This window comes from Balaenoptera physalus, assembly GCF_965194825.1.
Source record: "Balaenoptera physalus genome assembly, chromosome: 20".
In the NCBI taxonomy this organism is placed as follows: domain Eukaryota; kingdom Metazoa; phylum Chordata; class Mammalia; order Artiodactyla; family Balaenopteridae; genus Balaenoptera; species Balaenoptera physalus.
The window spans coordinates 18,643,656-18,661,542 of NC_138901.1; the positions used below are offsets into that span (position 1 = coordinate 18,643,656).

Genomic DNA, 17,887 nt, shown 5'->3' on the forward strand with positions numbered 1-17,887 from the left:
GATTGACAGAGAAGCCCTCCCCTTCACCTCCCCCTATGCAGTAACAGCTCTCCGATGATAGCAAGGAGGGGGCGTACCTCCCCAAGACCACTGGGCAGGTGCCGTGGGAGCGAGAGTCAGACCCTCCTGTCCCCTCTACTCCTTTCTCCAAAAGGAGGGGAAGCTATTTGTGGCATCTTCTCCCTCCTCCTGACCAAGCTCCCCAGGACCAAGGCCACATCTGCCCAGATGTGGTGTGTGTAGGGAGCTGACAGATTGCATGACCTCTGATGACCTTTAAGGTCCTCCTGACTCTGGGCAGCCATGAAATTGCTGAGAATCCAGGGAATTCACACACATGTTCTCATCTGGGGAAAGTCTTACTCATTCATCAAGCCTCCCTTTCTTTGTGAAGGAGCCTAAACTTGTCAAGGAGGGGCGGGGCTGAGGGTGGACATCAGCCAATCTGGCCAACACCCCCTGTGTGATCATTGAAGGGCAGAAGTCAGGGTCCTGCCAGAGACTGGGAGAGATTAAACACTGGTTGACAAGGGTTTCCGGAGGACAATGAGAGCTCAGCTGGGCTGGAAGATGTCAAGCGCTTCCCTAGGGAAGGGGTGTGGTGCGAGGACGAACCAGAGAATGCTCTCCATGGCATCGTGCTCAAAGTTCCGTTCTGCACTCTTTGGTGCCAGGAGAATCCACCAAGCCCTACTTAAGCTCAGGAACCTCCGCATGGGAAGATAATATCCCAAGCCACCAGTGCTGCGAAAGGATTCGTGGCTGGTGAACTCTGCACCAGCAACTGCCTGCCCATCTATCCGAGACCTGGTGAGGCTGAGGCTTCCAGGCGCTGTCAGTCTTTCCTTCTGAAAATGCCTCTGAGCTGCTCCTCCTGCAGCAGGGGCAGCTGAGCTGAGCCATGCACACCCCCTCTGTCAGGTCCTCCGTGCCCCCTACCTTGAGGGATGGAAGATTAGGGGCATTGTTGGGGGCTGGAGACTAAAGTTTCTTTTAGGCCAAACTAAGTGGTTCTTTCAAAGACTGAGCCTTTGATAAATGCCTAAGAGCACCCCTTTTCCAAGCTCGGGGCCAACCAACCCAGACGCAAAGGAGAAGGGCATGAGAAATGGCCATTGTTTGAGTGCCTCCTGACTGCCAGGTGCTGCCCCAGTCACATGCTGCTCCGGCACTATCTCATGGGACCCTCATGACAACACTGTAAGACAGGGGTTATGTATGACCCTCATCTCCAGAGCCAAATCCTGGAGTCAAAGTCACCCATAGACTTCAGAGTGGGTCACTGGGGGGCAGTAGGGATGAAAGGAAAATACCTGCATGATATAAGTGAAATAATCTAAATCAGATCTGGCCCCAGCACGGGGAGGGGAAGCCCTGGGAGGCTGCCGAGGGCAGAGTAGGTGGAGGGGAAGCCGAGAAGCCATGTGGTGGTTTCAAGCAGCTGTCGGTGGGAGAGACCATGGTGGCCGGCCCCCTGCACCAGCTCTGACCTCTGGCTTTTTAGGAACCTGGAGTCAGCTCTCAGTTGAAGCTGAGGCTCCAGAGATCTGTCAAGAAGGGGCCCGTGCTCGGTGAGCCCAGGCCCACGGACATCCGGGGACAGGATCCCTGATGGAGCTTCTTTGTCCCGTAGTTGACATAACCCAGCAAAGGCAGTGTCCACACCCAAGGCCCTGCCCTCCCCCTGACCAACCCTTATTAAACTGTCATAGTTTTCTGGGTTTGGGCGTATGCATTAAGTGGGGGTGTATCAAGCCAGGGTTTTGCTTTCATCTGACCCATTTTGCAGTTCTCATGGCTCAGCTGTTGGTGGACACTGAGTCATGCGGTGGCAGCCAGCGCCAGCATTCCAGGGCTCCTCTGCAGTCATCTGGATTATCTCCCTACGCTCAGACAGTGACTCTCAAACTCGAAAGTGCACAAGATGGACCACACCGCAAAGCTCCACGCCAGGAGGAACCAACCTGGGGTGTACCCTGTGTACTCTCTCTGAGGCTCTCTGTGCCTTTCATGTGAAGGGCCCTGAACACTTTGCAAAAATACTATCTGGTATTTGAGAAGTTAAAATAACAGGCATGTTCCTCACCCGCATCTCCCCGAATCACATAACCCCAGTCCATTTTACAGGGAGAACAAACTGAGGCCCCAAGAGAGTGAATAAGAGCACAGCTGTTGGGAAGAACACCTGGGAGGCCTGACAAGGACCCCTCTCTCCTCCCGGCCCAGAGCTGTGTCTTGTGTGCTAGGCAGGCTGCCTATAAAGGCAATGGCTTCTATTTCTGCATCAGGAGACTGGAAAGGAGCAAAGGAAACACTGACAGATTCAGGACAGCTGCAGAGAACTCAGAGCCTCTATAATTTGCAAATTTTCAAGATTGCCTTAAAGGCTCTTGTAGTTCATAGGTTTTCCCACTCTCATGGGAGCCCTAGTCCCCAAAGAAATTCTTTTTTTTTCCCCCTGCCATTTATTTATCTTGGACAGGAGAACAGGGCTCAGATTCTGAGTCTAATCTGTGAGGGAATGATTTCAGAACAAGGAGAGGAAGATGACTTGGATTTAAGAACTTTATGCCTGAACCTGAATCTCATCCAGAATTTTCCCTGCTTCCAAAACCAAGCAAACACAGCTTTGTCACTTGTTCCAACTTTCCACAGACGCCTGCAATTTCCACACCCGTGGTTTTCAGGAAACCCTTCTGCAGCCTGAGAAAGATCTTGAGGTGCTGATTTGGGGTCATGGGGTTCTCTTTCAATGGCAATGGGTCTTAGACTCATCCCGTCTCTGAGCTGGTGGATCTCACGCTTGTTTGCAGATGAGGTACCGTGTTAAAATGCAGGCTCTTGGGCTTCTCTCCCAGAGACCTGACGCAGGGGGCCAGGGGTGGGCCCCGGGAATCTGCATGTTTAGCGCAAGCCCCAGGTGATTCTGGGATGCTCACAGCTGTGGACCACTCTTTGAGAAGGCCTGCCAGAGGATGAACCAACCCTCCCAGGTGTGAGGAGGGAGCTGCAGTAGCTGGAATCTCTGAATGGTCTTGCAGAAGTCTAGTGTCACCACAGGGTGACACATAGTCACCTTGATGGGTCACAAGCCTCAGGGAGACACTCACTTTCATGATATTCTTGTCCTAAGTGGCACAGTAGCACTAGCCAGAGATACCCTCATGTTGGTAATGAGGCCTGAGGCAGGGAGTGGGGCAGTGCCACCATCTGCCCCCTGCACAGTCTGCCTGTGGGAATAAGAGGGTGAGCCTGGTACAAACCTCTGGAGGACATGGCACCAGCTGCAGTTGAAGATCAGGTCTGAGGACATGCAAGTGTCGCAGCTCCGATGCTGCAGGCAGGCTGCAAGAGAGAAGGCAGCGGCCCCTCAGTACCAGCCCCTCCACAGGCCTCCAAAAGGTGCAACTTTCCTGAATGCTGGGTCCTTACAGAACTCTGGAGGCTCTGACCAGCAGGGACCCTAGAAGTTTTTAATGCCACCCTCACTTGAGTCCAGCCTTGATTCTCTAATTCTCCCTCTCTACCCTCCCTCACTCCCACCCTTCTTTCCTCCCTCCCTCCCTTCCTTCCTTCCTTCGTTCCCTCCTTCCTTCCTTCCTTCCTTCTCTCCATCCTTCCTTCCTTTTGTCACCAGGGGGTCAGGCCCTGAGCTGGTGCTGGTGATTCAGCAGTAAGACCTGGTACTTTCTTGGAACTTACAGTCATATGGAAAGACAGACCCTAAGCAGATCATCAAACAAAAATAACTACAAAATTATCATTGTGATGAGGTTTACGAAGGAAAACTACAGGGCGCCACAGGCACGTACAAAGGGATTGCACCTAGTCTGGAAAGTTATACTTCTGGCCTATTGCCTACAATTACAGGGTTGCAAAGGATTTTTTTAAATCGAGATATATTTGACATATAACATCATGTAAGTTTAAGGTGTACAACATATGGATTTGATCCAATTATATCGCTGTATGATCACCACTGTAGCATTTGCTAACGCCACCATCACTTCACACCAGTATCATTTCTTCCAGTGCTGGGAACAATTAAGATCGAGTCTCTCGGCAAATTTAGTGTTTACAGTTGTGTTGTCTACAGTCACTGGAAAGGATTTAAGATGTCCTGGTTTGACCAGCTAGCACTCCCTGCTCCTAGGGACTGTTTGTGTGGCTGAATTGCCGTCAGAGGCCCGCTCCTGGCCTCTCCAGCTCCTCCCAGGGAAGTCTGGGAGCTGAGTTTTTGAGAGTAAACCAGGCCAGGCATACGTATTCCATTCCTTTCCTCTCCCTCTCCTCTTGGAAGTGAGCTCTTCCCAGGGGGTGTGCTGACCTCTGCTCATCCAAGCTTAAATCTTCCCTGGAGAGTTACCTGACCTCTTGGTGCCTTGGTACCTCACTTGTAAAAGAGGGATCGAGATGCTGTCTGTGTGGCAGGCCAGCTGTGAGAGGGTTTATAACAGTGCCGGCCACACGGTGAGCCAGTGAATGCTATTTGTTATCGACTCTGGTCCATCATTCCCCTCAATATACCTATCAGGTGCTCATTCACTCATTTATTCTTTCAACAAATATTTATTGAGGGTCTACCACAGGCCCGGCACTGTCCCAATGCTGGAGATGCAGTGTGAACAGGAAAAGACAGAAGCACTGCCCCCATGGAACCTGCAGTCCAGTGGAGGAGACAGCCAACAAATACACAGACAAACAGATCCACCCTAGGGTTGCCAGTGGTGAGAAGGGCTGGGAGAAAAGCGCATCAGATCAGGGAGGTGGAAGGACGGTGGGGGATGTGTTTTACTCAGGGAGGTTGCGGAAGGCCTCTGAGGAGACTGAGAGAGCGAGGAAGCCAGCCTGGCAGCCCTCCTGGGAGAGAAGTCCAAGCAGAGGGGCCTCCGTGTGCAGAGGCCCGGGAGGAACACATCCCAGGCGTGCTCCCAACAGCAGTCAGAACGCTAGCCGGCTCAGCAGAGTGGAGAGCTGGAAGGCGGTGGGAATGGGGAGGGGGGGCAGCTGGGGCCTAGCCGGGCAGGGCAAGGGTGGAGCGCAGGGAAGTTAGTGGGAGCAGCTGCTGGAGGGTGCATGGACCCCTAGCAGAGAGGGCCCGGGGAGCAGGAGGTATGGGGGCTGGATTTTAAGAGTTGTTCACTTGCTTAAATGCTGCCCACTTAAGTGAACCAGAATGACCTCAGAGTGGCAAGCAGCTGCCACAAAGCCCATGCATTTTATGATAAGGACAGACAGGCGCTGACCCGGAATAACTGTGTGCAACATAAGGGCTCATCTGATGAGCAGCTGAACAGAACACGTTAGTAGCAGCCAGAAGTGACCACTAACTATAGAAAATGACCACTCATTCACTAGACGTCACATACATTTCTTCTCTCTGTGAGTTTTCATGGGCCTGGGCCACAGTCCATTAACGAGGGAATCAGTTTGCATCCTGTGGACCCCCAACAAGGTGGCAGGTGGTAACCAGCCCTCGGTGAGTGGGAGAAAAGCTGCTGCGGGCACAGCGTGGTCACCTTCAGTCACCTTGTGGGAGGGACGAGCTGTAGGTGGCACTGTGTCCTTTTGTCTACCAGGGCTCTGCAGGCTTTGGAAGGGTGGAGGGAAAGCCATCGGCAGAAAATAAGCAGGGACCGACTTGGCCCAAGAACGAGAGCGCTCTGGCTGTTTTGTTCTCTGGTGCATCCAGAGGGTCTAGAACAGCGCCCAGCATGTGGTAGGCAGTTAACAAAAGTTTATGGAATTGATGAATAGGTGCTTTTGTTATCCCCATTTTACAGAGGAGGAAACTGAGGCTTGGAGAGAGTCAGTCACAGAGCTAAGAGTGGCAGGTCTGGGTTTGAACCAAGGTCTGTCTGAGCCGAGAGCCTGAGCTCCTAGTCTCGAGGTCCCGCTGTGGGAATCCCCCTCCCCAGCTCCCACCTTCACCCCAGGCCACCTTTTCATGAGTCTCTTCTAGAAGAGGGACCAGCCATGGAGTGCTATGGCTTGAAGACAGTCCAGCCACACCTCTGGAAGAATTTTGGCTAAAAGTCCTCCCCTACCCAAAGGTAAGGGAGATAGCCTGGGGCTGTGGGGTGCAGAGTTCTCTGAGGACAAAGCAAACCGGCCTCCCGGGGGTTCAAATCACAGTCTTGGTAACACTGTCCCTTCCCCTACATGGGAGCCCATGATCATTCCCAGGGACTCTGGAGACCCCTTAAATGGCTCCAGTCAAACTGAGAAAAAACCCTGGAAGCCTCGTGGGATATTCATAAAACCCACTGACCTTTATTTCTCATCTGCATTTCAGATGTTCTGTGTGCTATTAAATGCTCACAAAATTCACTGGAGGGGTGGGAAGTGGCTTAAATGTACAGACAGTGTCCCAGAAACGCATTCCCAGGATGTTTCACTTCTTCTGCCGCAGCAGTTAGCCCTGCCCTTGGATGCCCTTGTTCCCAAATGCAGTTTATCCATTCCTGGGTTTGCTCTCACCAGTCCTTGAGGAAGCCCTGCCTAGGGGGAGGGCCACTAGGGTGGGGGCGGGGCTGGAACCGCAGGTGTCCTTGTCCTGTGACTAGGTGTCAGGGACCGTCCTCTTTTCCGGGGGAGGACACCTGCGGGGACATGGCCTAGCATTCTAGAAGACCCTTCCACCTCCTCTTCTTTCTTCACCCCCTGCTCCCAGAACCTCCAGGGAAAAGGAAGAGGGGGAAAGAGAGGCAAGAAATGCCCCAGAAGGCAGGGAGAAGGCCGTGGCTTCAGAGGGAAGCTGGGAGGTACCATGAAACAGGAGAGGAGATTAAAACTTTCTTTAAAAATAGAACGAGAGTGCTGTCCTTCCCTCACTTGCCCCAGCTGCCCTGACCATATCCTGAAGAACATCCAACCCCGATCCTGCGGGGTCCGCAACAGCCGCTGGGGCCCCAGCCATGGTGTGCCTTCAACGGCAGGTGAGTGGGGTACAGAAGAGGGACAGGACCAGGCCCCCTGGATCTTGGAGGCTTACTGGCTAAATCCCTCTACTGCCTCCTGCCTGTGGATGCCAGCATCATGCCTTCTCTAAGGAAAATACAATGATAAACTTACGGACCCATTCAGTTCCTGGATTATCTTTTCTGGGAGCTCAGTCTAAGTTCTCAGAGGTACCTCTTTCCTGGGTTTCAATTATGTGTTAACAACAATAGCTGTCATGTATAAAGCACAAGCCATGCCCTGGGCCTGGGATGTGCCAGTTAATGTCTGAGCTTTCATTTACATCCTCAGCTCTACCTACTGTAGTTCTAACCCTTACTGTAGCCCTGGGAGGGAGGTGGTGTTAGGCCCATGTTACAAATGAGAAATGGAGGCCCAGAGAAGTTAGGTGGTGGTACCCAGACAGGCGACAGTGGTGGGCCTGGGATGGAGCTCAGTCTGACTCCAAAGCTCTTTCCAAGACGGTGGAATGCCTCCCCCCCATCAGTGGGAACAACCCTAAATTACTTGGTAATGGGGTGAACTCCACGGCAGTTGTGCTGGTGACCTTGCTGGGGTCCAGCTCCACACGGTGGTATTCGAAGATGGTCCTTCGCCGAGATTCTGAAACATAGGCAGAGCCTGTCATCAGGAGCAGCTCGTGGCCAGAGGGCTTCAGGGCCTGGAGCTGGAGCCTGACAGGTGGGCAAGAGATTGTAGTGAGTGGAGCCGGGAGTTAGTCTGCAACCACTGAGGGCAGGAAGTAAACCCATCATCCTGGGATAATGGCGTTGAAACTGTGGGGAGACAGGAGAACAGGAGTTGGCCTTGAGGGGAGAGCTTTGTGTTATAAGCAGGCTAATAACGCAGAGGCCTGGCTGTTCCCGGGGTCAGGACACAGGGGGTCCACACTTTCCCATGCCTCTGTGACTTCACAGCTGCTGTTCCCTTGATCCATAATGTTTTTCCACCCTTTCTCTTCTTCTCCAGCTCACCCTTCCAGATCCAGCTCAGGGCCACTTCCTCTGAGCAGCCACTCTAGACCAGCTGCCTCTAATTACCCCCTCTGCCCTGTGCCCTCCTCTCACTGCACTTACGTTGTGTGGTCATTAGGGTTGATTTGGAGGGTGGGGACCATTCGACTATGATCATCTGGTCCCAAACCTGACCCACAGTGAGCACTATGCAAATGTCTGCAGATGGACAGGCTGACCTTGGAGAACCTCTCCCCTCCTTGATGGAGGGGAGAGCAAGGTTCAGGGCCTGGAGCCAGGCTTATGTCCTGCCTCGGTCCCTGCAGAAACTTCCTACAGGACCTCAGAGTCAAGAGCCCTGAGTTCTGAGTCGAGATCTGCTCCTGACAAGCAGGATAACCTTAGGGCCTCGGTTTTTTGTCTGTGAGGTGGAAAGACATTAACACCTGCCCCAACACCCTTGGGAGGAAAAAGCTGGAACCGTAGATGAAATGACTTCTCCTAAAATGGCAGTCTGAGATGCTCTGATATTTCCCACCAAACCCCCATGTCCACCTAAGAACCGTGACTTGGGGTTGGTTTCCTTCAGCTCCAAAAGGCAGGCCGTCAGCCGCTGAGCTGCGTGAATGAGTTTTCCCATGAGGGGAAAGGGCCACTTAGTATTTGGTCTGCCCAGCACCCCTTCTTCCTTCTGGAAACAGAAAGAACTGCCCCCAGCCCCTTCCTACATGTGGTCTGTGCTGCATCTTCTTTCATGACCCTGCCTCCCTGGCCACACAGTGATTGGTCCAGGGCTGGGCATCTGATGAAGTCAGACCAATCAGAGACCTTCCCTGGGACTTTTAAACTATAACCAGAAGGCCCTTTGCTCTCCAGTAATACTGCTAAGAAGATGCAAGCTCGGCGTCCGTGAATGGCCATGGTTCCAGTCTCATGGGGAAAGCCAGAGGATGAAGCCACCTCGTGGAGAGAAACTGGCGGCATTCCAGGCTCTGGAGTCCCCGGACCTGCCCTGGTCCTATCTTCCCAGCTGTTGGCTCTTCCTTAGGTTCTTTGGGCTACTTTAGCATCCCCAGTGCACTCCTTTTCACTTAAGCTAGTTTCAGTTGGGTTTTTGTCACTAGAAGCCCAGAGTAGGTGGGCTAAGTTTCTCACTCAGCTGAAGGTGATTTGGAGAAAAGTTTCCCGAGGTGGTAGCAAAACTCAGTGGGGGCATCCATGAAAAGGAGGGTGTCCTGTGCAACCGCTGGGTGGCCCATCCTGAATGAAGAATCTAGGGGAGCATCCACTGCTCAAAAGAACATCTCAGCTACGTTTCTGTCATTTATTTATCCTCAATTTTGGAACCGTTCCCTCCTACTTAACCCAGGATTGAACCCCAGGTGGTCTGACCCAAAGCGTGCTCTCTTCGCACCACACCCCGCTGTCCTGCTGCAGAGCCTGGGGACACCTCAGCCCCTGAAGCATCTGCGACCACAAAATATCCTTGAAACATTCTGTGCAATGAAAAGGAAACTGCTCCGGCGCTGGTGGCCGCAGCGCTACCCCGGAACTAAACAGGAATCTGCAGTCCACCTCAGAGGCCTGTGCTTGAAATGCAAGCACTAACCACTCACAGGTGTGCGTGCGCGCGCACACACATACACACGCACACACACACACACACACACACACAGATTTTTTCTAATACAAGAAAGGCCCTTTGCCAAGCAGGGGTGGGTCTGAAGGAGACTGGGGTGAGGAAGGGCACTTTTCCGTAATTCAGCTGCCCAGAAGAGGCACCAATTTTCAATTCACCAAAGGCCTATATGTGCTGCAGGGCCCTCCCTGTGTGACACCAACTGCTCTGCGAAGGTGGAGTGGGCTTTGAGTGAGCCTGCAGGATGTGAGACATTAGGTGGGGGATGGGGAAGTTCCAGGCAGCCCTTCACAGCTCCATCCTACCCACTACCCCCAGAAGCCATCTCTCCTAAAGAATTATCCCTTTTAACACTGAAATGGAATAGGATAAAAAATAAAGGTGAAACATCAGGTCTTCCGAGGTGCCTGAGGCCATGGGGTCTAGACTCTGCGTAAACATTTCTTTCTTAATCTGCCTTGTCTTTCCAGGCTCAGTTCAAATGACAGGCCCCCCTTGAAGACATCCCCCACCCTCGGGTGCAGTTAGTGGCCCCTCCTCTGAGCTCCACAACCTCCTGTGCACTGTCCAGTGTCACCTGTTTCACAACCATTTACTTTGTTGGTCACCTCCCCCAAGGCTATGAGCTCCCCGAGAGCAGAGCCTACAAGTTATATGTCTCTGTCCCCCAGCCCCTCGCGCCAGGCCCTGCACAGAACAGGGTCTCAAGAGATGACTGTGAATGAATGAATGGCTTACAAATAGTCAGGAAAACCCCAGCAACTTATTATAACTTCAGCCCACAGCACAAAGGAAGAATGCCCTTCCTCCTCAGCCCACCACAGATTATGGTCTTTCTCAAAAGGGCAGCTGCCAACGGGCCACAAAAAGCCAGACCCTCATGAAGTTAGAGCTCAAAGGAGGAGGAGAATTGGCTTTCAGGATTTCTCCACCTGCAAGGATACAGGGGAGAGCCTGCCCTCGGTCAGAAGGCAGGTGAAATAGGAGGACAAAGGGGGTCAGGGTTGGGGCATGATAGAGACACGGACTTGTCAAGGGAGTCGAATTCATGGATAGAGACACACGAACAGCAGCTGGGGAAGGTGAGGTTCCCAGCAAACCCCACACCAGAATGTAGGAATGGGTCTCCCCACCAGCCCACTGGGGAGCAGAGGTGGGGACGTGCCTCAAGTGAGGGTGCAGCCAGAGATGATCAGATATCCTCCAAAAAGCAACACAGCCCTACCAGCAAGGGTGGGGGAGATGTGTGTGGTAGGAAGTGGGAGGAGGGTGGGCGGGCAGAAACATATCTCTGATTAAAAATAGTTGCTCACGGGCTTCCCTGGTGGTGCAGTGGTTAAGAATCCGCCTGCCAATGCAGGGGACATGGGTTCAAGCCCTGGGCCGGGAAGATTCCACATGCCGCGGAGCAACTAAGCCCGTGAGCCACAACTACTGAGCCCATGTGCCACAACTACTGAAGCCTGCGTGCCTAGAGCCTGTGCTCTGCAACAAGAGAAGCCACCTTAATGAGAAGCCCATGCACCGCAACGAAGAGTAGCCTCCTCAGCTCGCTACCACTAAAAAGAAAGCCCGTGCGCAGCAATGAAGACCCAAGGCAGACAAAAATAAATAAATAGATAAATAAATTTATTAAAAAAAAAAAAGTTGCTCACTTCAACTGCCAACTTGTACTTTTTTAAGTGTCTGGTTTGGCAATACTTTTATTTCTTGATAAACAGATCCCTTAATATCCCCGCCTGTGTTATTTGCTTTTGGATTATCTCTCCAACATCTGGGGCTTGCCCAAGGATGATGATGTCCATCTGCATGACCAACAGATCCCTGCCGGAACCAAGACAGTGACCACCCCAGCGCCACATTTCTGGCAGTTTGAGACATTTCTGTTTTATCTCTGCTTCCATTCATCAAAGATTCAGAAACACTAAGGTCCAGACATGGAAAGCCCTGCCATGCAATCAAGAGATGTTCATGGCTCAAAAGCAAGGTTGGCATGTCCTGTTCTGTTTCCACACCAGACACCAGCAGGGAGAGGGTTGGTTTGGTCAGAAGAAATCAGACTGACAGGTCCAGCCACAAACTTCCCTCCAAAACGGTGGTTACGATATAAAAAAATCTAAGATGGTGGCTCAGGAAAAAGTTTTCATTTACGCATTCACATCTTCCTTTGCTCATTTGGTTATTCTTTTAATAATCATGAATTGAGCCCCAGCAGGGGACCCCAGAGATAAACACAATGAGGGTCCTGTACCCCAAGGAGCTTTCAGCCCAGGAGGGGAGGGAGGAGAGACCTCCTCAGCACAGATGCAGTGTAGAAAAGGGCAGAGGGAGGAGAGGAGGTGAGAAACGGCAGGGCTCAGGGAGCAGAGTAGAGGGAAAAACAGAAAAGAAAAAAAAAAGAAAAGTGAAAAACGGGGTGGGGGGAGGGGGAGGGGAGGGAGAGGGGAGGGGGGAGGGGGGAGGGTCCCAGGATGGATAAAAAGCTACAGTGAAGAGCACTGTAAAGGATCCTTTATCAGGAGCAGGGAGAAGACAAACCGGGCCTGATCTGGTGATGACACCCCCCCACCCCCACTTGGCTGCTCCTTCTCACTCCTCCGCAGCCAGTTCTGGGGCCTCCCCCTTCCCCACCCAGCTGCCCAGCACCAAGGTACAGCACAGGCCTCTGCCACATTTCTCAAGCCTGCTTTTGAAAGGAAAGGAAAGTTCTGGTAAAGGAGAAGGCCCAAGTGTTCAGGCCGTCCAAGGCCATTCTGGGGTCAGCCAAGGGGCGGGCTACAATTAATTAATGAATTAATACAATTCCATTAATTCAGAATCTCTGTCAGTTTTGACGCTGGCTGTCCTAAAGTTGCTTTTATACTGTCCATGAAAGAAAGGGTTTCTTAAACAAATGAATAGAGGAAATTATATTGACTTCTGGGGCCCCCTCCAGTCAAATAAAGAGTGTATCAGCTACCCTCTATGTTTTGCGTGCTTCTGCAAACAGACGCTGCTAATCTGAATCTTTTCTCTGCATCAAAGCGTGCTCTGCAGACTCTCTGCTCCAAAGCCTGCAGAGCAGATTCTGCAAGGAAGTAATGGTAAGAGAAACTCTGGTTGTTTTCAGCATTTTCTTCCTTCAACCCCAGGAATGAGACTGTGCAGAATTCCCTCCACCCTCAGACAGGGGTGGGAGGAAAGTGTTTGGAGCCTGGGGGGAAGAGAGAGTCCCCCAGACAGGGTTCAGGGACTGGGGGATTCTTGAATAGTGGGGAGAAAACTCCACTCCTCACAGGGCCCCAGGCAGGGAGGAGCCGAGCTTGGGTACAAGGGCAGTGACATCACTCATTCTGTAGGACAGATGGGTTGGGACAAGGGGAATATTCAAGGTGAATATCCCGGTGATAGGGTCTGTGGACCAGAGGCCTCTACCTGAACTTCTATCATGGTTTTTTGGGATTTACTGTTATTTGCAGCTCAGCCAAATTCAAACAAATTCCCTGCTTGCTGGGTTGAATATCAGACCCAGAGGAATCTGATCTCTCAGCCACATAAAAGCCATCACTCTGAAAAGCAGAGGTTGTAGCCCATTTTAAAACCCAACGGAGGCCACGGATGCTGCCCCAGAAAAATGCATGCACGTGATATGCTCCACCCGTACCTCTATGTTCCTTTTAAAGTCCCTGCCTGCACCCCCAAGCTAAAAAATATCTGACAAAAAGAGATGCGATTATCAAAGCACTCACCCCCCAAACTCAGATGTCAGGTCCTGTTCTCACTTAGTGTCACCACAGGGCAGAGGACAGGGTCTCTGCTCCGCCCATTCCCGTCAGCACTCACTCTCGAGCTGCTACTCATTTTCTGAGCACGTGCCCTGCTGCAGGCACTGGGCTAAGTGCTGGGGCCATGGCCAGACCCCAAGGAGCTCACGGCCAGTTGGGGAGAAGGTGAATGAGCCGGACAGTGTCATGAGTTCTATATTAAAGCTTTTAACAAAGTGCTGGGGGGATGGAGGAGGAAGCCGTGAATTCTGCTGCATGGAGGAGGCAACATCTGAGCTGGACCAGTGAATGAGTAGGATTTGCCAAGTGGTAAAAGGACTTCAGGTGGGGGGCATCTCATACGAGGAACTGCATCAGAAAGACGCAGATAGCCCTTGGCATGTTTGGGGAACCCAGGGCATGCAGACCAGTGCTGCCTGGACAGAGTGGTGGGTGACAGGAGGGTCTGGAGATGAGCCTATAAAGGTGGGCTGTGACCCTAACATACATGAGAAATATAATGAACACTGTTGTCTGTTACATACGGAAGTTGTTAAGAGAGTAAATCCTAAGAGTTTTCATCACAAAGGAAAAAATCTATTTTTTTCTATGTCTTTAATTTTGCATCTCTATGAGATGGTGGATGTTCACTAAGCTCATTGTAATCGGTTCGAGACATATGTAAGTCAAATCATTATGCTGGACATCTGAAAGTTACACAGTGCTGTATGTCAATTACATCTCAATAAAACTGAAAGGAAAAAAAAAAAAAAAAAAGGTGGGCTGTGCCCAGCATCAAAGGACTTTGAATTGATGCTTTGGGCAACAAGGAGCCAGAGAATGACGTGACCAGATCTGTCTGGCAGTGACAAGAAGGAATGGGGGACAGAGGGCAGGGAGACTGGAGGCCAGGAGCCGCTGGGCAGAGTTTGGGAGTCAGGTGTGGGTTTCGCTTGGCGGGTGGACCCAGCACCTCCGAGAACAGCAGCTGGAGTCACCGAATCCAGCGGCTCCCACAACAGAGCCCTTGCGTCTCCTCCTGGTCTCACAGGACAGGAGCAGCTGCCCTCCTGTTATTTCAGGTGGGCTCTGCTTCCTCCCCCGCCCCTCGTTACCCCACCTCCTCACATCTCCCTGGCTTGCTCTAAAACAGCCTTTCATTCCAGAATCACAGAGTAGCCTCAGATGCACACACTCCTGGGGGATCTGACTTCCTCTAATCCACCCTCATTCAACAGCTGGATCCAACACACATTTCCTGAGACTCTCCCACTGGGCACAGAGAGAGCCCTGTGAGCTGTGAAGGAGGCACAGACCCCGCCCCGATGATGCATTAATGCACGGGGAGGGGGGTGGCATGGACACCAAGAATGGTCTTTCCTGCAAAGCAGCCTGGGTGTGTGCACACAGGGCTGTGGGTGTTTGGGGAACTGAGGAGGAAAGGAGTCACCCCTCTGGGTGGAATGGGAGTGGGTCAGATTTACAAAGTCTCAATAGTGGACCCCAGGGTTTAAAAAACAGAAGATTTGGGTTTCAGTTCTACCTTTCATAGCTGTGTGAAAGCAAGTCAGGCCACCTCTCTGAGCCTCCGTGTCCTCATTTAGAAAGAAACAAATGTACAGACTTCATTTACAATGTTGCGAGGATGATCCAATAAGATACTGTAAAGCTCGGTGTCTAGGGATGGGATTGTAATCGTGTGGTAAGCAGCCTCTAAAAGGGCCCCCAGGGCTTCCCTGGTGGCGCAGTGGTTAAGACTCCGCCTGCCAATGCAGGAGACACGGGTTCGAGCCCTGGTCCAGGAAGATCCCATATGCCACAGAGCAACTAAGCCTGTGTGCCACAACTACTGAGCCTTCGCTCTAGAGCCCATGAGCCACAACTACTGAAGCCCAGGAGCCTAGAGCCCGTGCTCCACAAGAAGAGAAGCCACCGCAATGAGAAGCCCACGCACCGCGACAAAGAGTAGCCCCGGCTCACCGCAACTAGAGAAAGCCCACGCGCAGCAACGAAGACCCAACACAGCCAAAAATAAATAAATAAATAAATTTTTTAAAATTAAAAAAATAAAATAAAATGGCCCCCAATGATCCCTGCCTCCTGGTGTTCACACCCTGTGTAATCCTATCCTGGGTGTGGGCTGGACCTAGTGACTTGCTTCCAACCAGCAGCATATGGCAAAAGCGATAGGACCGCACTTCTAAGATGAGGTTACAAAAAGACTCTCGCTTCCATCTTGCTCACACTCTACCACTGTCTTCCTTGCCTGCTCTGATGGAAGCCAGCTGCCACGTTGTGAGCTGTCCTATGCGGAGGTCCACGTGGCAGGAACTGAGGGGGACACTGAATCTTGCCACAACCACATGAAAGCTCTTAAAAATGGATCTCCCCCCAACAGTCACTGAGGTAACCCTGGGAAACACCATGAGAACAGCCTGTGAAAGACTCTGAACCAGAGGACCCAGCTAAGTCATGCTTTGCTTCCTGATCCACAGAAACCCTGAGATAATGTGTTTGCTGTTTTAAGCCTCTAAGTTTTGGCATAATTTGTTACGCAGCAGTAGCTAACTAATACAATCAGGGTGATACTGAAACTCTTTAGTAACCAGCTCAGTTCAGGCGTTAACCAATCAGAGCAGATGCTGACTGCAGCAACGGAGCAGGGTCTGAGCTACTCGCTAGAGCACTGGGAGGGAGTTCAGGGCGGGGACAGTGGAAGGGCAAGTGAAGTGGTGGGAATTAGTCTTATGGAAATACTCACACAAGGGCATAAAAGTACCTATTTGCAAGAATATTCACTGCAGTGTTATTTGGTGTAGTGAAAGATTGAAACAACTGAAAAGTCTATGCACAGGGGACTGGTTCAAATAAGGTACATCCACACAATGGGCTATCACACAGCCATTAGGAAGAATGAGACGTGTGCTAATACAGAATGATGGGCAAGATATACTTTGTTCAGGAGCAGAACAGAGGACATCATATGACATCATTGGTGTTAAATATACGTACGTATACTTACCTGAAGGTTTGTAGCCCTAGAAATACCCTGGTAGCCCTGGTTGCCTCCAGGAAGGGGAATTAGAAGATGGGATCAGGGACAGGAGAGAAACCTAATTTTCCTGTCTCCTGAAACCCCCTGGGATGCTCCTTCTATCATCTGGGGGTGGGGAAGCAATTATGGTTGTGGTCTGGGAGGACTCGTAAACCCTAATTTGGTGTCTTTGGAGATTTTCTAAATAGAGGGTGTGCTGAGTGGAAGGGCCCTGGCTCCCCTCCCCCTCCTCCACCAGAGCAGTGCCTCCCCCTGGAGATTTTATTGGAAAAAACGGTTCCTCTGCTTGAATGAAGAAAAGTTGGAACTCATTCTGCCCCTTTTCTTCCCTCAGTTCCCACTCAACTCTCCACCACCCCTCCACTCCCTGCCACTGCCATTGCCCCTGCCATTACCCCTGCCATTGCCCCTGCCATTGCCCCTGCCATTGCCCCTGCCATTGCCCCTGGCAGCCTGGCTCAATCCGAGGTGAGTCCAGCCCCATCCAGGGATCTCTGTGGATCCCTGGGGACTCACCTGGTACGTCCGGGGATGGATTGAGAATCATGAAGGCATCTGACAGGCCTGCTTTGACGGGGTGCTGGGACGAGCTGATTTCCAGGACGGGCATAGGGATCTGCAGCGGGAAGAAGAGGCTCAGTCTACCCCGCAAACGCTCTTGGGCCAGCCTAGGCTTCCCCTCCGAGCTCCAGACCCATCTGCCTGCTGGGCCTTGCCTCTTGGAGGACTCAGACATCTCAAACCCAATGGGGTCCCATCCAAATTCCAAGTCTTCCCCACACTGTCTCCAAACACATTTCCTTTTTCTTTTCTCCCTCTTTGTGAATGGCACCTCCATGCAGGCCAGAGACCTGGGAGTCACCCTCAGTTCGCACCCCCCTTCATTTCCCTCCTCCTCCGTCTAATACATCTCCAGTCCTGTTAATTAACTTGCTAACTGGCTCTCAAATCTATCCAGGTCTCTCCATCGCCCCCTCCCTACCCCAAGCTGGCATCACCTCTCTCCCACATCATCTCCCAGCATCCCCTCTGAGCCCCAGACCTCTGCTCTCCGCTCTGAAACCAGAGCGTCCTTTCCAAAGGCAAATCCGGTTGTCCCCCTGCGCCCCCCTTCTTGCTCTCACTCTCTTCTCTCCGGCCAGGCTGCCTTCTTGCAGAGCTTTGTACCGGCCATGCTCTGTCTTGCCACAGAGCCTTTGCATGTGTTTTCTCATTCCTGGAGCACACTTCATTTCTTTGCTTCCTTAACCCCTACGCATTCCACAGATTTCAATTCTTTTCCTCGGGAGAGCCTTCCCTGACCCCTGTTCAGGTAAAGAGCCCCGTGAAAGGCTTTCCTGGCATCTCAATTTAGGAGCACTTGTCACAGTGGCAATTCTATACTTGTCCCCACAATTAACATCTATCCCTCCAGCCAGACTCTCAGCTCCACAAAGGTAGGGCCGTCAGCCATCTTATTAACTGCTGTATCCCCGGCACCACACCCTATGTCTGGCACACTGGAGGATCTCGGTAGATAATTGCTGAATGAAAGAAA

General features: G+C 51.8%; 1 protein-coding gene across 2 annotated transcripts in view; it reads right to left on the bottom strand.

Annotated features, from left to right (window-relative positions):
- The window catches only part of PLXDC1 (plexin domain containing 1), a 75,800-nt gene that overhangs the window by 20,465 nt on the left and 37,448 nt on the right, over positions 1–17,887 (bottom strand). For both annotated transcript variants that reach the window (XM_082442374.1, XM_082442373.1), the window contains exons 7-9: positions 16,867–16,966; positions 7,468–7,563; positions 3,264–3,345 (exon numbers count right to left, since the gene is read on the bottom strand). In XM_082442374.1, coding sequence (XP_082298500.1) covers positions 3,264–3,345; positions 7,468–7,563; positions 16,867–16,966 — 278 coding nt within the window. The remainder of the gene's footprint in view (positions 1–3,263; positions 3,346–7,467; positions 7,564–16,866; positions 16,967–17,887) is intronic.